Below are 11,894 nucleotides of genomic sequence, written 5' to 3'. Positions count from 1 at the left end.
TACCATTATTGATATATCTACTATAGTTTCTGGCAGAATCCAGGGTGGTATAATTGATGTTGGATCTGTTTGACTAATTTCTAAAACATCCATTTTAAATTCCTTTACTTCCTTTTCAATTTTCCATCCATAACTTCTTATCTCTTTCTTTTCCTTTTCCCAGCATGACTTTAAAATTTCCCGAGTTGGATGATCACTTTTATTACCCATCAAATTTAACCAATAATTAATTCCTAGTTTAGTTCTTCTTAGATCTAATGGCATTTCTCCCGTTTCTATTTCTAATGCTGCTGTTGGTGTTGTTTTGAATGCTCCAGTACACAATCTTAATGCTTGATGTTGAATATTGTCTAATTTATCTAGATGAGTTTTAGCTGCAGAACTGTAAACTAAACAACCAAAATCAAAGTCAGATCTCATCATTCCTGTATAAATCTGTTTTAATGATTGTCTGTCTGCCCCCCATTCACTACCAGCCAAACACCTCAATATATTCAACTTTCTCTTACATTTATCAACAATCTTTTGAATGTGAATATTCCATTTTAATTTTTCATCAAACCACAAACAAAAAAATGTTATACTCTTTACCTGCTCTATTTTTTGATTATATAATTTTAAATCTATTACTTTGTTTTTTTCTGAGAAAATATAATTACTTTTGTTTTATCCACTGAGAATTTAAATCCCCATTTCAGAGCCCACACCTCTATATCAATAATGACCTTTTGTAATTTCTTTACTATAAACTCAACATTTGTCCCTCTTTTCCAAACAGCTCCATCATCTGCAAAGAGTGAACATCCCATATCCTTTCCAATATTTTTGAATATGTCATTTATCATAACAGAAAATAATAATGGACTTATAATACTCCCCTGTGGCGTTCCATTTTCCACTACATATTTATCTGAAACTACTCCTCCAATTCTTACCTGTAATTTCCTATTTGTTAAAAAGTCTTTAATCCATTCATATATTTTTTCCTTTAATCCCCAGTTTGTGTAACTTAATTAATAAACCCTCTACCCACATCATATCATATGCTTTTTCAATATCGAAAAAAACTGCCACTACATTTTCTTTGTTTACGTGAGCTCTTCTAAATTCATGTTCAAGACATAATGTTGTCATTAGTGCTCCTCCCTTTACGAAAACCACTTTGATAATTAGAAATATATCCCTTTTTATTTAAATAATACACTGACCTATTATTTTACATAAGTTCGAAGTTAATGCTATTGGCCTATTTTAGTTCTCTCCCTGGTGGTAGTAACAACGTTGTCAATGTTCCTCTTAGGCCTCTAATGAGCCATCATTTGGTCCAGGTGCGTAAAACCAGGGAAAGAACTAAAACATGCAGGATGCCGGGCCTTGAGGACCGACTTTGGACACCTCTGCCTTACGGTCACATACCATATTTTAGTGTTCCTTCTCACTACTTCACAGCATAAAGTCACATAGACTATATTTAAGTCTAAATACATAATTTTGTTTTATGTTATATTTTCTGATAACATCTATCAGAAATTGTGACCATCTGTGTTTTAGTCCAACTCCCATCATGCTACCTTGTGGTTTCAAAAAAACAAAAAATAAAATTAGGCTCCCAGATGTGAATTGCTGCTTTATTATTTACAAACATAAAAGTCAGGCTTAAAATTACAGGTCAAGGATGTACAAATATATAAACATTCTTAAATATGCCTAAAATATGTTCTTTGTACCTATCAGACAAAACTCACTTGACATACATTTTTAATCTCCTTCAAGTAAATTTAAATTTGAATGAGTTTTACATTATTGATCTTATTTCTTTTAATTCAGTGTACAGATGATGGGTGTATTTATTTACACTAGTGGTCCCCAAAGTTGGTCCTCGAGGGCCGGCATCCTGCATGTTTTATTCTCTCCCTGGTTTAGCACACCTGTATGAAATGATGGTTCATTAGAGGGACTAAGAACACTGACTTGCTGAGGAGGTTGTTACGACCACCAGGGAGAGAACTAAAACATGCAGGATGCCGGCCCTTGAGGACCGACCTTGGACACCCCTGATTTACGCCCACACACCCTGGTCACTGTCCTGCTCTCTGGCAGGACCGTCAGGACTGTAATGGAGTCATTGACAAGTCGTGTCCAGCAGATGGCACCACTGCCTTTTGAATTCAGCACATTTCAGTCAAATTTCACCTTTCCATTTAACTCTTCAGCTGACTTGCCCAATTGTTCCTGGCACATTTTATGAAAGAAAAAAACAAAACAACAAATATGTTAAAATCAAGTAAAATACTATGTTAAATGTAAAAATAAAAAGTGCAGTAAAGTGCTTTCCAAGGCCAACGGATTGCCTTCAAGATAAATTTCTTCCTAATTTTACTGATTGTTTGTGCTTTTGTTTTACAAAAAAACAAACAAAAAAAAACAAAAACAAAAGAAAGCGTGACCCAGATGCCAATATCATTCTCTGATGTTCTGACGCCGCCGGCTTTAGTCTCTGGGTCTTCAGCAATAGAAATCCAGCCCGTGCTTCTGCTGGAGCAGGGAGGATTTGCTCGCCTCCTCTGAAGTCTGAGCAGGGAAGTCAGGGGAAAGCGCCCAGGCCGACAGCTCCCCACTCAGCTTCGTGTCCAACAGCGTCTCCCTCATCTGCTGGTTCTCCCATGCTGCTGCCTGCCACACCACCTCCAACTCCTCCTCTACGTCCCTAAAAGGAGAAATGGGGAAAAAAAAGTAAGGAAATCAACTCGATCAGTCACTTTGCTTCACTCACAGAGTAATCTGCTGTGGCTTTCACTCAGGGAGCTGCTGGAGAGTCTCTGCAGGGGGTCTGGAGGGAGCCTAGCATGCAGTGGATGTGTGAAATTGTCTTGAAATAAATTTGAAGATTTCTTTGGCTGTTGCTTATTGGCCTTTGAGCGAGCCGGAGGGTGTCTGCTGATTTCCACAGTGAGACTGGCGTAACTGTCAAGGCAATTGTGACAATGTGGCGGAAAGCCAGGTATTCGTACAGAAATTTGCGGCACATTGGTTTCAGCAGTTTATGGCTGTAAGGAGACAGTGCTGCTCGGTTTTCTAAACGGTACCAAAGTACCGAGACAGTATCTACCTTATTACAGATTTTGTTTTTCCTTTTTTGTCTTTCTAAAATGTTGTAAATCATCAAACAAATGTTAATATCAGACAGAGAAAAGCTATGTGATATCCAAAATTATCTGACAAAACTATTGACAATTACGATTAAGCAGGTTTTTACATTACTGTGGAGGAAGTTTGATCCGCTTTTCTTTGCAGAGATCTTGTACTTCCACCACAACGGATAGCTTCTAAGGCCACTGCTTGTCAGCGAGAAGGAGGTTTTGCTCTTGACTAAACCTCTCCAAAACATTTTTAAGGCCATTCTAAGTTGAAACTACTTGTCTGGTTCAGACTGTTTACGTTTGAACATAAGGCCACGAACTGACAGTCAGGCGTTGTCCGTCTGGATTTTCTGCTGTAAAACAGCATTTATGTTTCTAATTACCAACATTATTTCTATTTTCTAAATGTCACAGTTACGAGGAAGATAATCCCTTTAGAGATTTATTATCAATGTCTTCAAAATTAGAAGTTTACATACATTTCTTCTGTATTTGGTAGCACTGTCTTTGAACTGAATGACTTTGGTTTTCCTCCCCTAGTTTCTCACAATAGTTTGCTGGATTTCCGGTCCATTCCTCCTGATAGAAATGGTGGAACCGAGACCTTTTCAGATCTACGTACAATTCAATATTGGTTGCAATCAGGGCTTTGTGATAGCCACACCTAAACGTTGACTTTGGTCCCAACAGTGTAAATGGGAGTTAGGGGAAAGGTGCATTATTGTGATGTTCTTAAGTCACTTTTTAACTTCTTTGGCTGTACGTTGACCGTCATTGTCCATTTGGAAGACCAATCAGAACTCAAGCTTCGACTTCCTGACTTATGTTTTTAGATGTTTCTTCAATGGTCTTTTTATTTTATTTTATGGAGTGCAACAGTTCCTCCTGTAGCATCATACTTCACAGTTAGGATGGACCACAGGACATCTCTCCAAAAACAAAGGTCTGTGTCCATGTGTGCATTTGTAAATCTGGCTTTAGAGTAATGGCTTCCTCCTCAGTGAGTGGCCTTTCAGTTTGTGTTGGTCAGGATGTGTTTTACTCTAAATCAGTGTTTCTCAACCCTGGTCCTCACTGCCCCCCTGCTCTGCATGTTTTAGATGGGCCTCTATTCCAGAACAGCTGATTCAAATGATTGCATGACCATCAAGTACTGCAGAAGCCTGTTAATCACCCAGAGATACAATTCAGGTGTGTGGCAGAAGGGAAATACCTAAAACATGCAGGACAGGGAGCCGGTGAGGACCAGGGTTGAGAAACACTGCTCTAAATAATGACACTTTAATAGTTACAGATAACAGTGCTAAAAATTGTTCTTGTTTTTTTATTTTTGGGATTTCCTGGACTGTTGTTGAAGAAATCTGTAAGAGGTCAAACGCTTTTTAATCCCAAAGTAAATAATTATCTGGAAGGCAGTGATGAGAACATTAATGCTTTGGCCACATGAGGTGATCCTGTCAAACATATATGAACCACACATATTTATATGGCATATTTAATGGCATTGTAAATTAATCTTGATGCATTCTTCCCTTGTTGGTTTTTACTACTATAATTTTCAATAATTTAGGCTGCACCATCTGTTAGGGACACAGACAATGGAAATCAGCCTTGGTTGTAAATTGGTGCATTTACATTTGTGTTGTTCAAAATGTTTATTAATGCACAATGTTGCCCTTCTGCAAATAAAGTAAATGAAAACATAATTAGTGGCAATTTTGTATTTGTCGAGCAATATAATTCATGATCTGTGGTGGTTCAGTGTTTTAGCAAACTAATTATTCAAGATTTACATTGATACATGTTTATGTAAAGCACCTGTGTCAGGCATTTTGGACTAGAGGCCGTCACAGATGGCAAAAAAAGAGATGGTGTAAAATTATTTTGATATTTCATGTGTTTAAAATTACTTTTAATAACCAGATCCTAGCCAAATGTCATGAGTGTGGGGTTGATGGTGGTGGGAATAAACGCAGAGACCCAGATAAAGGTGATGAGTTTAATGAAGAGACGAACACAGTCCTGGCTCAGGCACCACAGCAGCAAACAAGCACATAGCTAATACTGGTAGCAACTGACATATGGACTAAACACAGAAACGAACAGCCTCTGGACTACACAGTTCAACTGAGGGGAACTGATTGACAAGCGACGTTAGAGGAGGATCTGACAAGGAACACAGACAACAGGTGGGACTAAAAACTCTGGAAGGGTAATCACAGGAACAGGACACAGCTGGGATCAATCAACAGGGAAGACGCAGAGACAGAGACTCACAGGGGACAGCATCACAATAAACACAGAAAAAACTCAAAAATAAACACAGGAAACTACGGATCACGACACCAAAAAGGTTGCAGAACTTGAGAAGCCCATGTGAAAATCAGAAAAATATATATATATATATATATATATATATATATATATATATATATATATATATATATATATATATATATATATATATATATATTTCATTGAACTTGAACTTTAGAGTGACTGCTAGTCTATCTGAAGAACATCAACTAGATTGTGAAGAAAAAAAGATAAACTGTTCTTTCAATTATTGATGTCTCAATGTGAACAAAAAAAAAACTTTGTCCCTTGTCATCTCAGAGCGACAACCACCACATATTCTCTGCTAATTACATCCAATCCAAACAGTTACCAATGGCAACCGCATTCACTGCTGCTTCAGCATACAGGAAAAAAGATTAATGAGCCTGTGATGGAGAGAAACTCTTACTGAAGACTGGCTTGATTGCAGTGACCACAGACCCACTAAAATGTATTTTGCTGCATTACACATACATGGTGCTTTGCAAAAGCGTTCTACTGAGAAAAAAAATGAGACCTTTGAGGTTTTTCACATCCTGTCATGTTACAACAACAAACTTCAATGTATTTTGTTGGGATTTTGTGAAATAGTTCAACATAAAGAAATGCATTGTTGTAAAAAGTGGACCAACATGAACACTGAACACAACATCCCAACAGTGTAACTGGGAGTTGGGGGGGAAAGTACATTATTGTACATGTTCAGATAAAGAATCTTTGGAAAACAGATTCTCTACTTAAAAATTGCACATTTGAAAGTAGAATCATGTTCCTTCCACTTAACAATGATTCTATATTTTTTGTTGATCTATCACAAAAAAAGGATATTAAAAGATTTGCCAGTCACTGTGTGGCTTACGTACCACTGAGTACTATTGCATCTTTAGATATCTGCACTGCAGCCATTTCATATGGTCAATTCAATAAATCAGAATTTTACCAAAAAGTTCATTCATTTCAGTCACTCAATCCTCAATTTGAATCTAGGTTAATAACATGCTTGTGTTCATATTTTCAAGTCTTTATATTGCAAATTATGATAGTTTTCTACTTTCAGCTAATGTAAAGATGATATTTAAGATTAGAATATTACTTCAGACCAATAAAAAAACAAAACAAAAACATTTGAAACCAGAAATGTGGGTTTAATGTAAAGTATATATAACACATGCTTATGGGTAATTTTCATAAGGAACTTTTAATATAACGGAGCCTCATCATCAGGACAGAATGCATATTTTAATGTATCTCTACATTTGATAAGGCCTTGTTGCTTTTGAATAAAAGGGAAAATACATTATTAATGCAGGACAGAGCGTTGAGTGTTTGAACTAGCCTTCAACCCCTGGATCTAGTGTGTGTTTTATGAGTATTACAAGAATAATAAAGTTAAGAGCTTTATGTTTGTTGGATGCAGAAGAAACATCTCAGTGCTGGGTTCAGGGGTACAACATGATTAGAAATTCTCTGTATGAGCTGAAGGCTGCTGTTAGCAAAGCACTAATTCTGTATGTCAGTGCAGGTTCTCACTCACTACGGGCTTAAAACTACAAACGCCACAGGCTGCTACGACTGTAAGATAACAAACGGGGATCTTTTACAACGACTGCTACAAAAACCGCCACCCATCTCTGTCTGTTTCAGCCGTCTCTTTCACGTCTCTCTAACTGGCAGGTTATTGCGAAGGCAAGCGAAATACAGTCCTTGACAACTGCCTCGGGTTCGTAGAGGACCCAGAATGATTTGAGAAAAAAATGGTTCTGATGGATGGGGTAGGCCCTGATCAAATGAGGGAGTCTGAAGGAAAAGAAAACTTCTGCAGCATGATCATTTGTGCTCTTGAGTTTTATTAATTTTTAGCATGAGGCCCAGCTCTACACATTAACATAAATGACTGTCAGCACTTTGAGGTGCTCAACAGCAGAAGGAAGGGCTGTTTCAACCCCATGCTTTAACAGAATTGACAGAATACTATTAATATTAGCTTAAAAATCATTGTTGTAAATGGGCAGTATTATGTAAAAGCAACATTTTTGAGTTTTACATCATATTACACTGTTATACATCAAAAACATTCCTGGAGTGTTGCCTTGATTCTCTCATGAATGTTTGAGAAATCCTTTAATCTCCCATGGCAACCATTCAGCTGTGCAAAACGCCTGGATGGACCTGGCGCCACCTTTCAGACGCAGCCTCTCCTCTGAGCTGCAGTTTCCAAGCTTCAGAGCTTCCGTCACGACTTTCCCACTCGGCTCCTTCAGACTAGCCATCGGCAATTAGCAAACACCTGGTAGAACTGCACATCTGCTGAGCTCATAATGGAAGCTTCTTCTCAGTGCAACGCTGGCAAAAACCCTGTTAAAGGATTAATAGAGGAGCGATGCTGTGATAACTTCCTGAAGGCGGAGTTTCAGAAAGAGCAGGAGTTTTTAAAGAGATAGAGGCCCAATTTCCAGTCGTTAAACCAAAAAATAAAATTTCTTGTAAGTTATATTTGATAAATATAGCATTTTTTAAATAACTGAAGGCAAAGTAGAAAGTACATAACACTTTCCCTTTAATAAGTGAAAGCTAATTATTTGCCACAATACATCTTTTAAGTAGTAATTTACTTGGAACTTAGACCAAAGCTATTCTAAAGAAGTGGCTAATCAATACTAACCATCCACTGACTTCAGTACTTCGAAACCCTGTTGCATTTTAATCAGATTCTAAACTTACTGACAACAGCTTATATTATCAGGGTCTCAGTTTGTTGGCTGCTGAAAGTAAATTAAATGAAAATGGGGGAATTTATAAGCAAATTACCAGCTTTGGTTGTTGATTTGGAGGTTGCTATTTGTTTATATGAAGCAAGTCTTTCTGTGTTGAGCGGCTAGATAGCAGTGGGAAGAGCAGACTATGTTTTGAGGAGGGCAAAAAAAGCTCTGAAAGCTCAATTGCCACCTCCAGAGCTCCGTGAAGTCTCGGGCAGTGGCGGTTCCCCGGAGGCTACGCAGAACTCAGCTGGCAGGCAGCAATCACAACCAATCAGCATCTCTGCGGCTAAACCACGGGCGGAATATAAAGCAGAGGATGAGAGGGAACGTAGACTGACTCGCAGAAAGATTCTTCTGAAGGGAGACGATGAAAAGTTTCACTCCAAATGCCCTTCCTGAGAACAAAGCAAACTTGTTTTCTCAAAAAAAAAAAAAAAACACCATCTACAAACAGGATTTTTTGGTAACATTTTGGCCCCGGTGTATGGTTCCAATAACTTGGCAAGGCTGGACTGTGCGTCAGGGGAGGACTATCAGAAAGAGTATAATTAGGGTGACCATTCTCTGAGGCAAGGTTCAACTCTGCTCTGATCGCACGAATGAGCCAAAAATGGAACATTTTTCCTAATAAGATATATTTTGAGACAGTTGGCGTCACTCAATGTCATTAAAGGGATTTTCGGCTGTAAAACCTTGAGGTCAGTTTAATGAGGCGCTTCTGATTAGAAACATGTCAAAAACTCAGCAAAAATTCAGAGCCAAGGAGGAAGCTCTAAATTATAATCAGAATCTGCTCTCAATCCGTTCCAATGAGTCGGTGGTTATAGGAATTTAACCACAGCAAACAAACTTAGGTGCACACCTCTGAAAAGTGCACAACGCATGTAGAAAAACAATGAAAAAGAAATAGGACGTTCCATTTCCCTCGTTTTTATTGGCCAAAAAACACTGAGCAAAATCCTCTTAATTAGTTAGCCTGTTCGGTTTACTGGTTTGTAAAATTTATAAGCGAGTTAATAAATCTATTGCTGCCAAAGCAAAAAGTTGATTTACACAATGCCCCTGTAATAAAATTGAATCAACCAAAAATCATAGGACTTTGTTAGTTTTTCACACTGCTCCTTCATTTTTGCCAAGTTCTCATCAAACATATGTTAACAAATTTCAATAATAGTCATTAGTCTGAAGGATTAATAAGGTATACGAGAGCCACTGACCTTTTTGTTTTATCTTATGTAAAACTGAGAAGATGGGAAGTGGACTGGATGGGAAGCAACTTAATGTGGAAAGAAACAAACATCTGTCTCTAACGTACATTTTGGTTTATTGCATTTATTGCATTGAGGTTTAAGCCTCCCATACAAAAAGAAGGAATTAATATTATTTATCCCTGATTAGTCGGATTTATCCTGAAAAGGTCGACTACTCAGCCATGCGTGTCAGAAACAAACCATGCAGAGCACATGGGTGATCATACCGATCTTACAAATCGATTACCAAACTGACTGGCAGCCAGTGATAAGAGAGGCTTAATCACAAGTGATAGGATCTCGTCCTGTGTGTTTACTAAAACACAGCTGCCTTTTCCATCCAATGAATAGCGTCGATAGTACAACTTTACTTCATAAATTACAAAGCAAGCGAGGCTGAATTAAAAGAACGAACGACCTTCCTGAGATCGGGTAAAGGCGCTCTGGTTAGAGATGTGTCTGATAATGTGTGTGATTCGTCATTAAGATGCCCTCCAGGCAGAACAGGGCCGACTCTTCACAATTTGATTAGCTTGCTTTCATTTGATAGCAGCGGGCATCAGGCCCGGAGACGGATCTAAAAACAGACCGACCCACGGTGGGAGAGAGAGAGAGAGGGGAAGTGTTGAGAATTTTTTTTTTTTTTAATGCAGCAACCTGATTATTAGAAAGGTGCTATATTTAGCCAGTTTCACCAATTGGCTTAAAAAAAAAAAGCAAGAAAATTCAATAAAATAGTACTGATGATGCAGGTTTAATTAACAGACTCATTTTCAAACCCTTTCGTTCAATGATGTAGTATTTAAGATTTATTTGGAAGAAACAAATCTGTTCTTTATTTATGGCTGAAAAATAGCAATATTAAAGCTAATGCTCGCCACAAAGACCATTGCTGCTCCTTTTATTGGCCACATGTCACTCCAAAGTGCTGAGAAAGTCATATTTGGAGAAAAGACAATATATAATCCAGATGAAGCCGAAACCTGTCTGTGAACACGGTGGTATATTAAGATTTGAGCATCATTTGCTGCAGCTTTGCTGGGATGTCTTATCACATCCACCTATCCAGCCATTAGGGCTGTATGATTAATTAAGTTTATCCTTCAGAGTCAATATCAAAACAGAAAACAATGCAAAGCTGAAAAATGATTCTTTATGTTATTACTTTTGAAATTTCACAAGAAAACAAATAATATGAAAGATTTGCTTTGCGGTCGTGTCTGCCCCCCTGAGCAACAACCAGAATTTAAACTGTGAATTGATATGCAAAGTGACGTTTATTGTACATATTCTGTCTAATTTTATTGGAATCTATGAAATCCTACTCTAGCTGCACTAAAATATGAGCACATTTGTTTTGTGTCTTGTTTATAATAAGTCGAGACAATTCATAATTTTCTTACTTAATCCTTTTTAATTTATATCTAGTTCCTTTATTTTGTAATTCAGGTTGATTTGTGCTTCAGAATATTTTACATTTTAATATCACTTTGCTTTTCTATTGAGGAACAGTTGAAGAACACTATGTCCCAGAATTTATTTGACCTTTATGTTTTATATAACATCCTACATTAAAGAAAATAAACAGAAAGATAACAGGAAACTGTTATGTTGAAAGCAGTTCACGGTTCTTCAAGTTGCAATGAGATGCCCTGTCTTTCCAAACTTATAGAACAATTATTTTAAATGGCATTGTTATCGATACTGACCAAAAATAAATATGATTTTATATGCTTGAGGGTTCTGCGCAGTATCTTAGCTGTGCTTAGAACTGCACATTTCTGGACTGAGATGTCTGATGTTATTCCTGGGATCTGTTTTAGCCACTGCTCCAGTTTGGGGGTGACTGCCCCGAGGGCCCCGATTTGCGAAAATGCCCAAGAATCTCACCTGAAGTTCCTGCACTTCGCTCGGCAGACTGATGCTTGTCACAACTTGCGGGATGCTAATGTCCCTGGTGGCATCCCATAATAACGCCGCAGCATCTTCACTGCTTTTTATCTTGATGCTATTGAGAAACTTCCTGACACGCTGCATCACATTTTGGTGTGGCAACAGCAGTGAACCTGAAAGCAGGATTCAACATGTGATGGGGAAGTCTCTGGGGTTTCACTCTCCTTTCTGGAGATGATTTTTGAAAGACACTTGCGAGAAAAAGAAAAACAAAAAGCCGTCAGCGTGGTGAGAATAATCCTTCCTCCTCCTGTGGGTCATTTTGTCTCCAACGTCTCTCCATTGAATTGTATATAATCATTATATTTCTGCTGCTGCTTTTTATATCTTCAAATAACATGACATATAGTCCCTCCCTATATAAGATTTCTTTTTCACTTCCTGGAACGTAACCCCAAAATGTTTAACACACTGCAAAAACACAATTTTTTTGTCCATGAATTCTTGTCTAGTTT

The 11,894-nt window shown here is 37.8% G+C and overlaps 1 protein-coding gene across 5 annotated transcripts in view; it reads right to left on the bottom strand.

Annotated features, from left to right (window-relative positions):
* Nucleotides 1-2,416: 2,416 nt before the first annotated feature.
* The window catches only part of cep89 (centrosomal protein 89), a 42,441-nt gene continuing 32,963 nt past the window's right edge, over nucleotides 2,417-11,894 (bottom strand). For 2 of the 5 annotated variants that reach the window (XM_007543146.2, XM_016666692.1), the window contains exon 18: nucleotides 2,417-2,707. In XM_007543146.2, coding sequence (XP_007543208.1) covers nucleotides 2,506-2,707 — 202 coding nt within the window. In that variant the 3' untranslated portion in view covers nucleotides 2,417-2,505. Of the gene's footprint in view, nucleotides 2,708-7,964; nucleotides 8,632-11,894 lie in introns of those variants that run through there. The other 3 variants (XM_016666694.1, XM_016666693.1, XM_016666695.1) reach the window with 3 other exon arrangements.

Source organism: Poecilia formosa, unplaced genomic scaffold (genome assembly GCF_000485575.1).
Source record: "Poecilia formosa unplaced genomic scaffold, Poecilia_formosa-5.1.2 Scaffold775, whole genome shotgun sequence".
NCBI classification, from domain to species: Eukaryota; Metazoa; Chordata; class Actinopteri; order Cyprinodontiformes; family Poeciliidae; genus Poecilia; species Poecilia formosa.
This window is presented reverse-complemented; position numbering and strand designations above follow the sequence as displayed.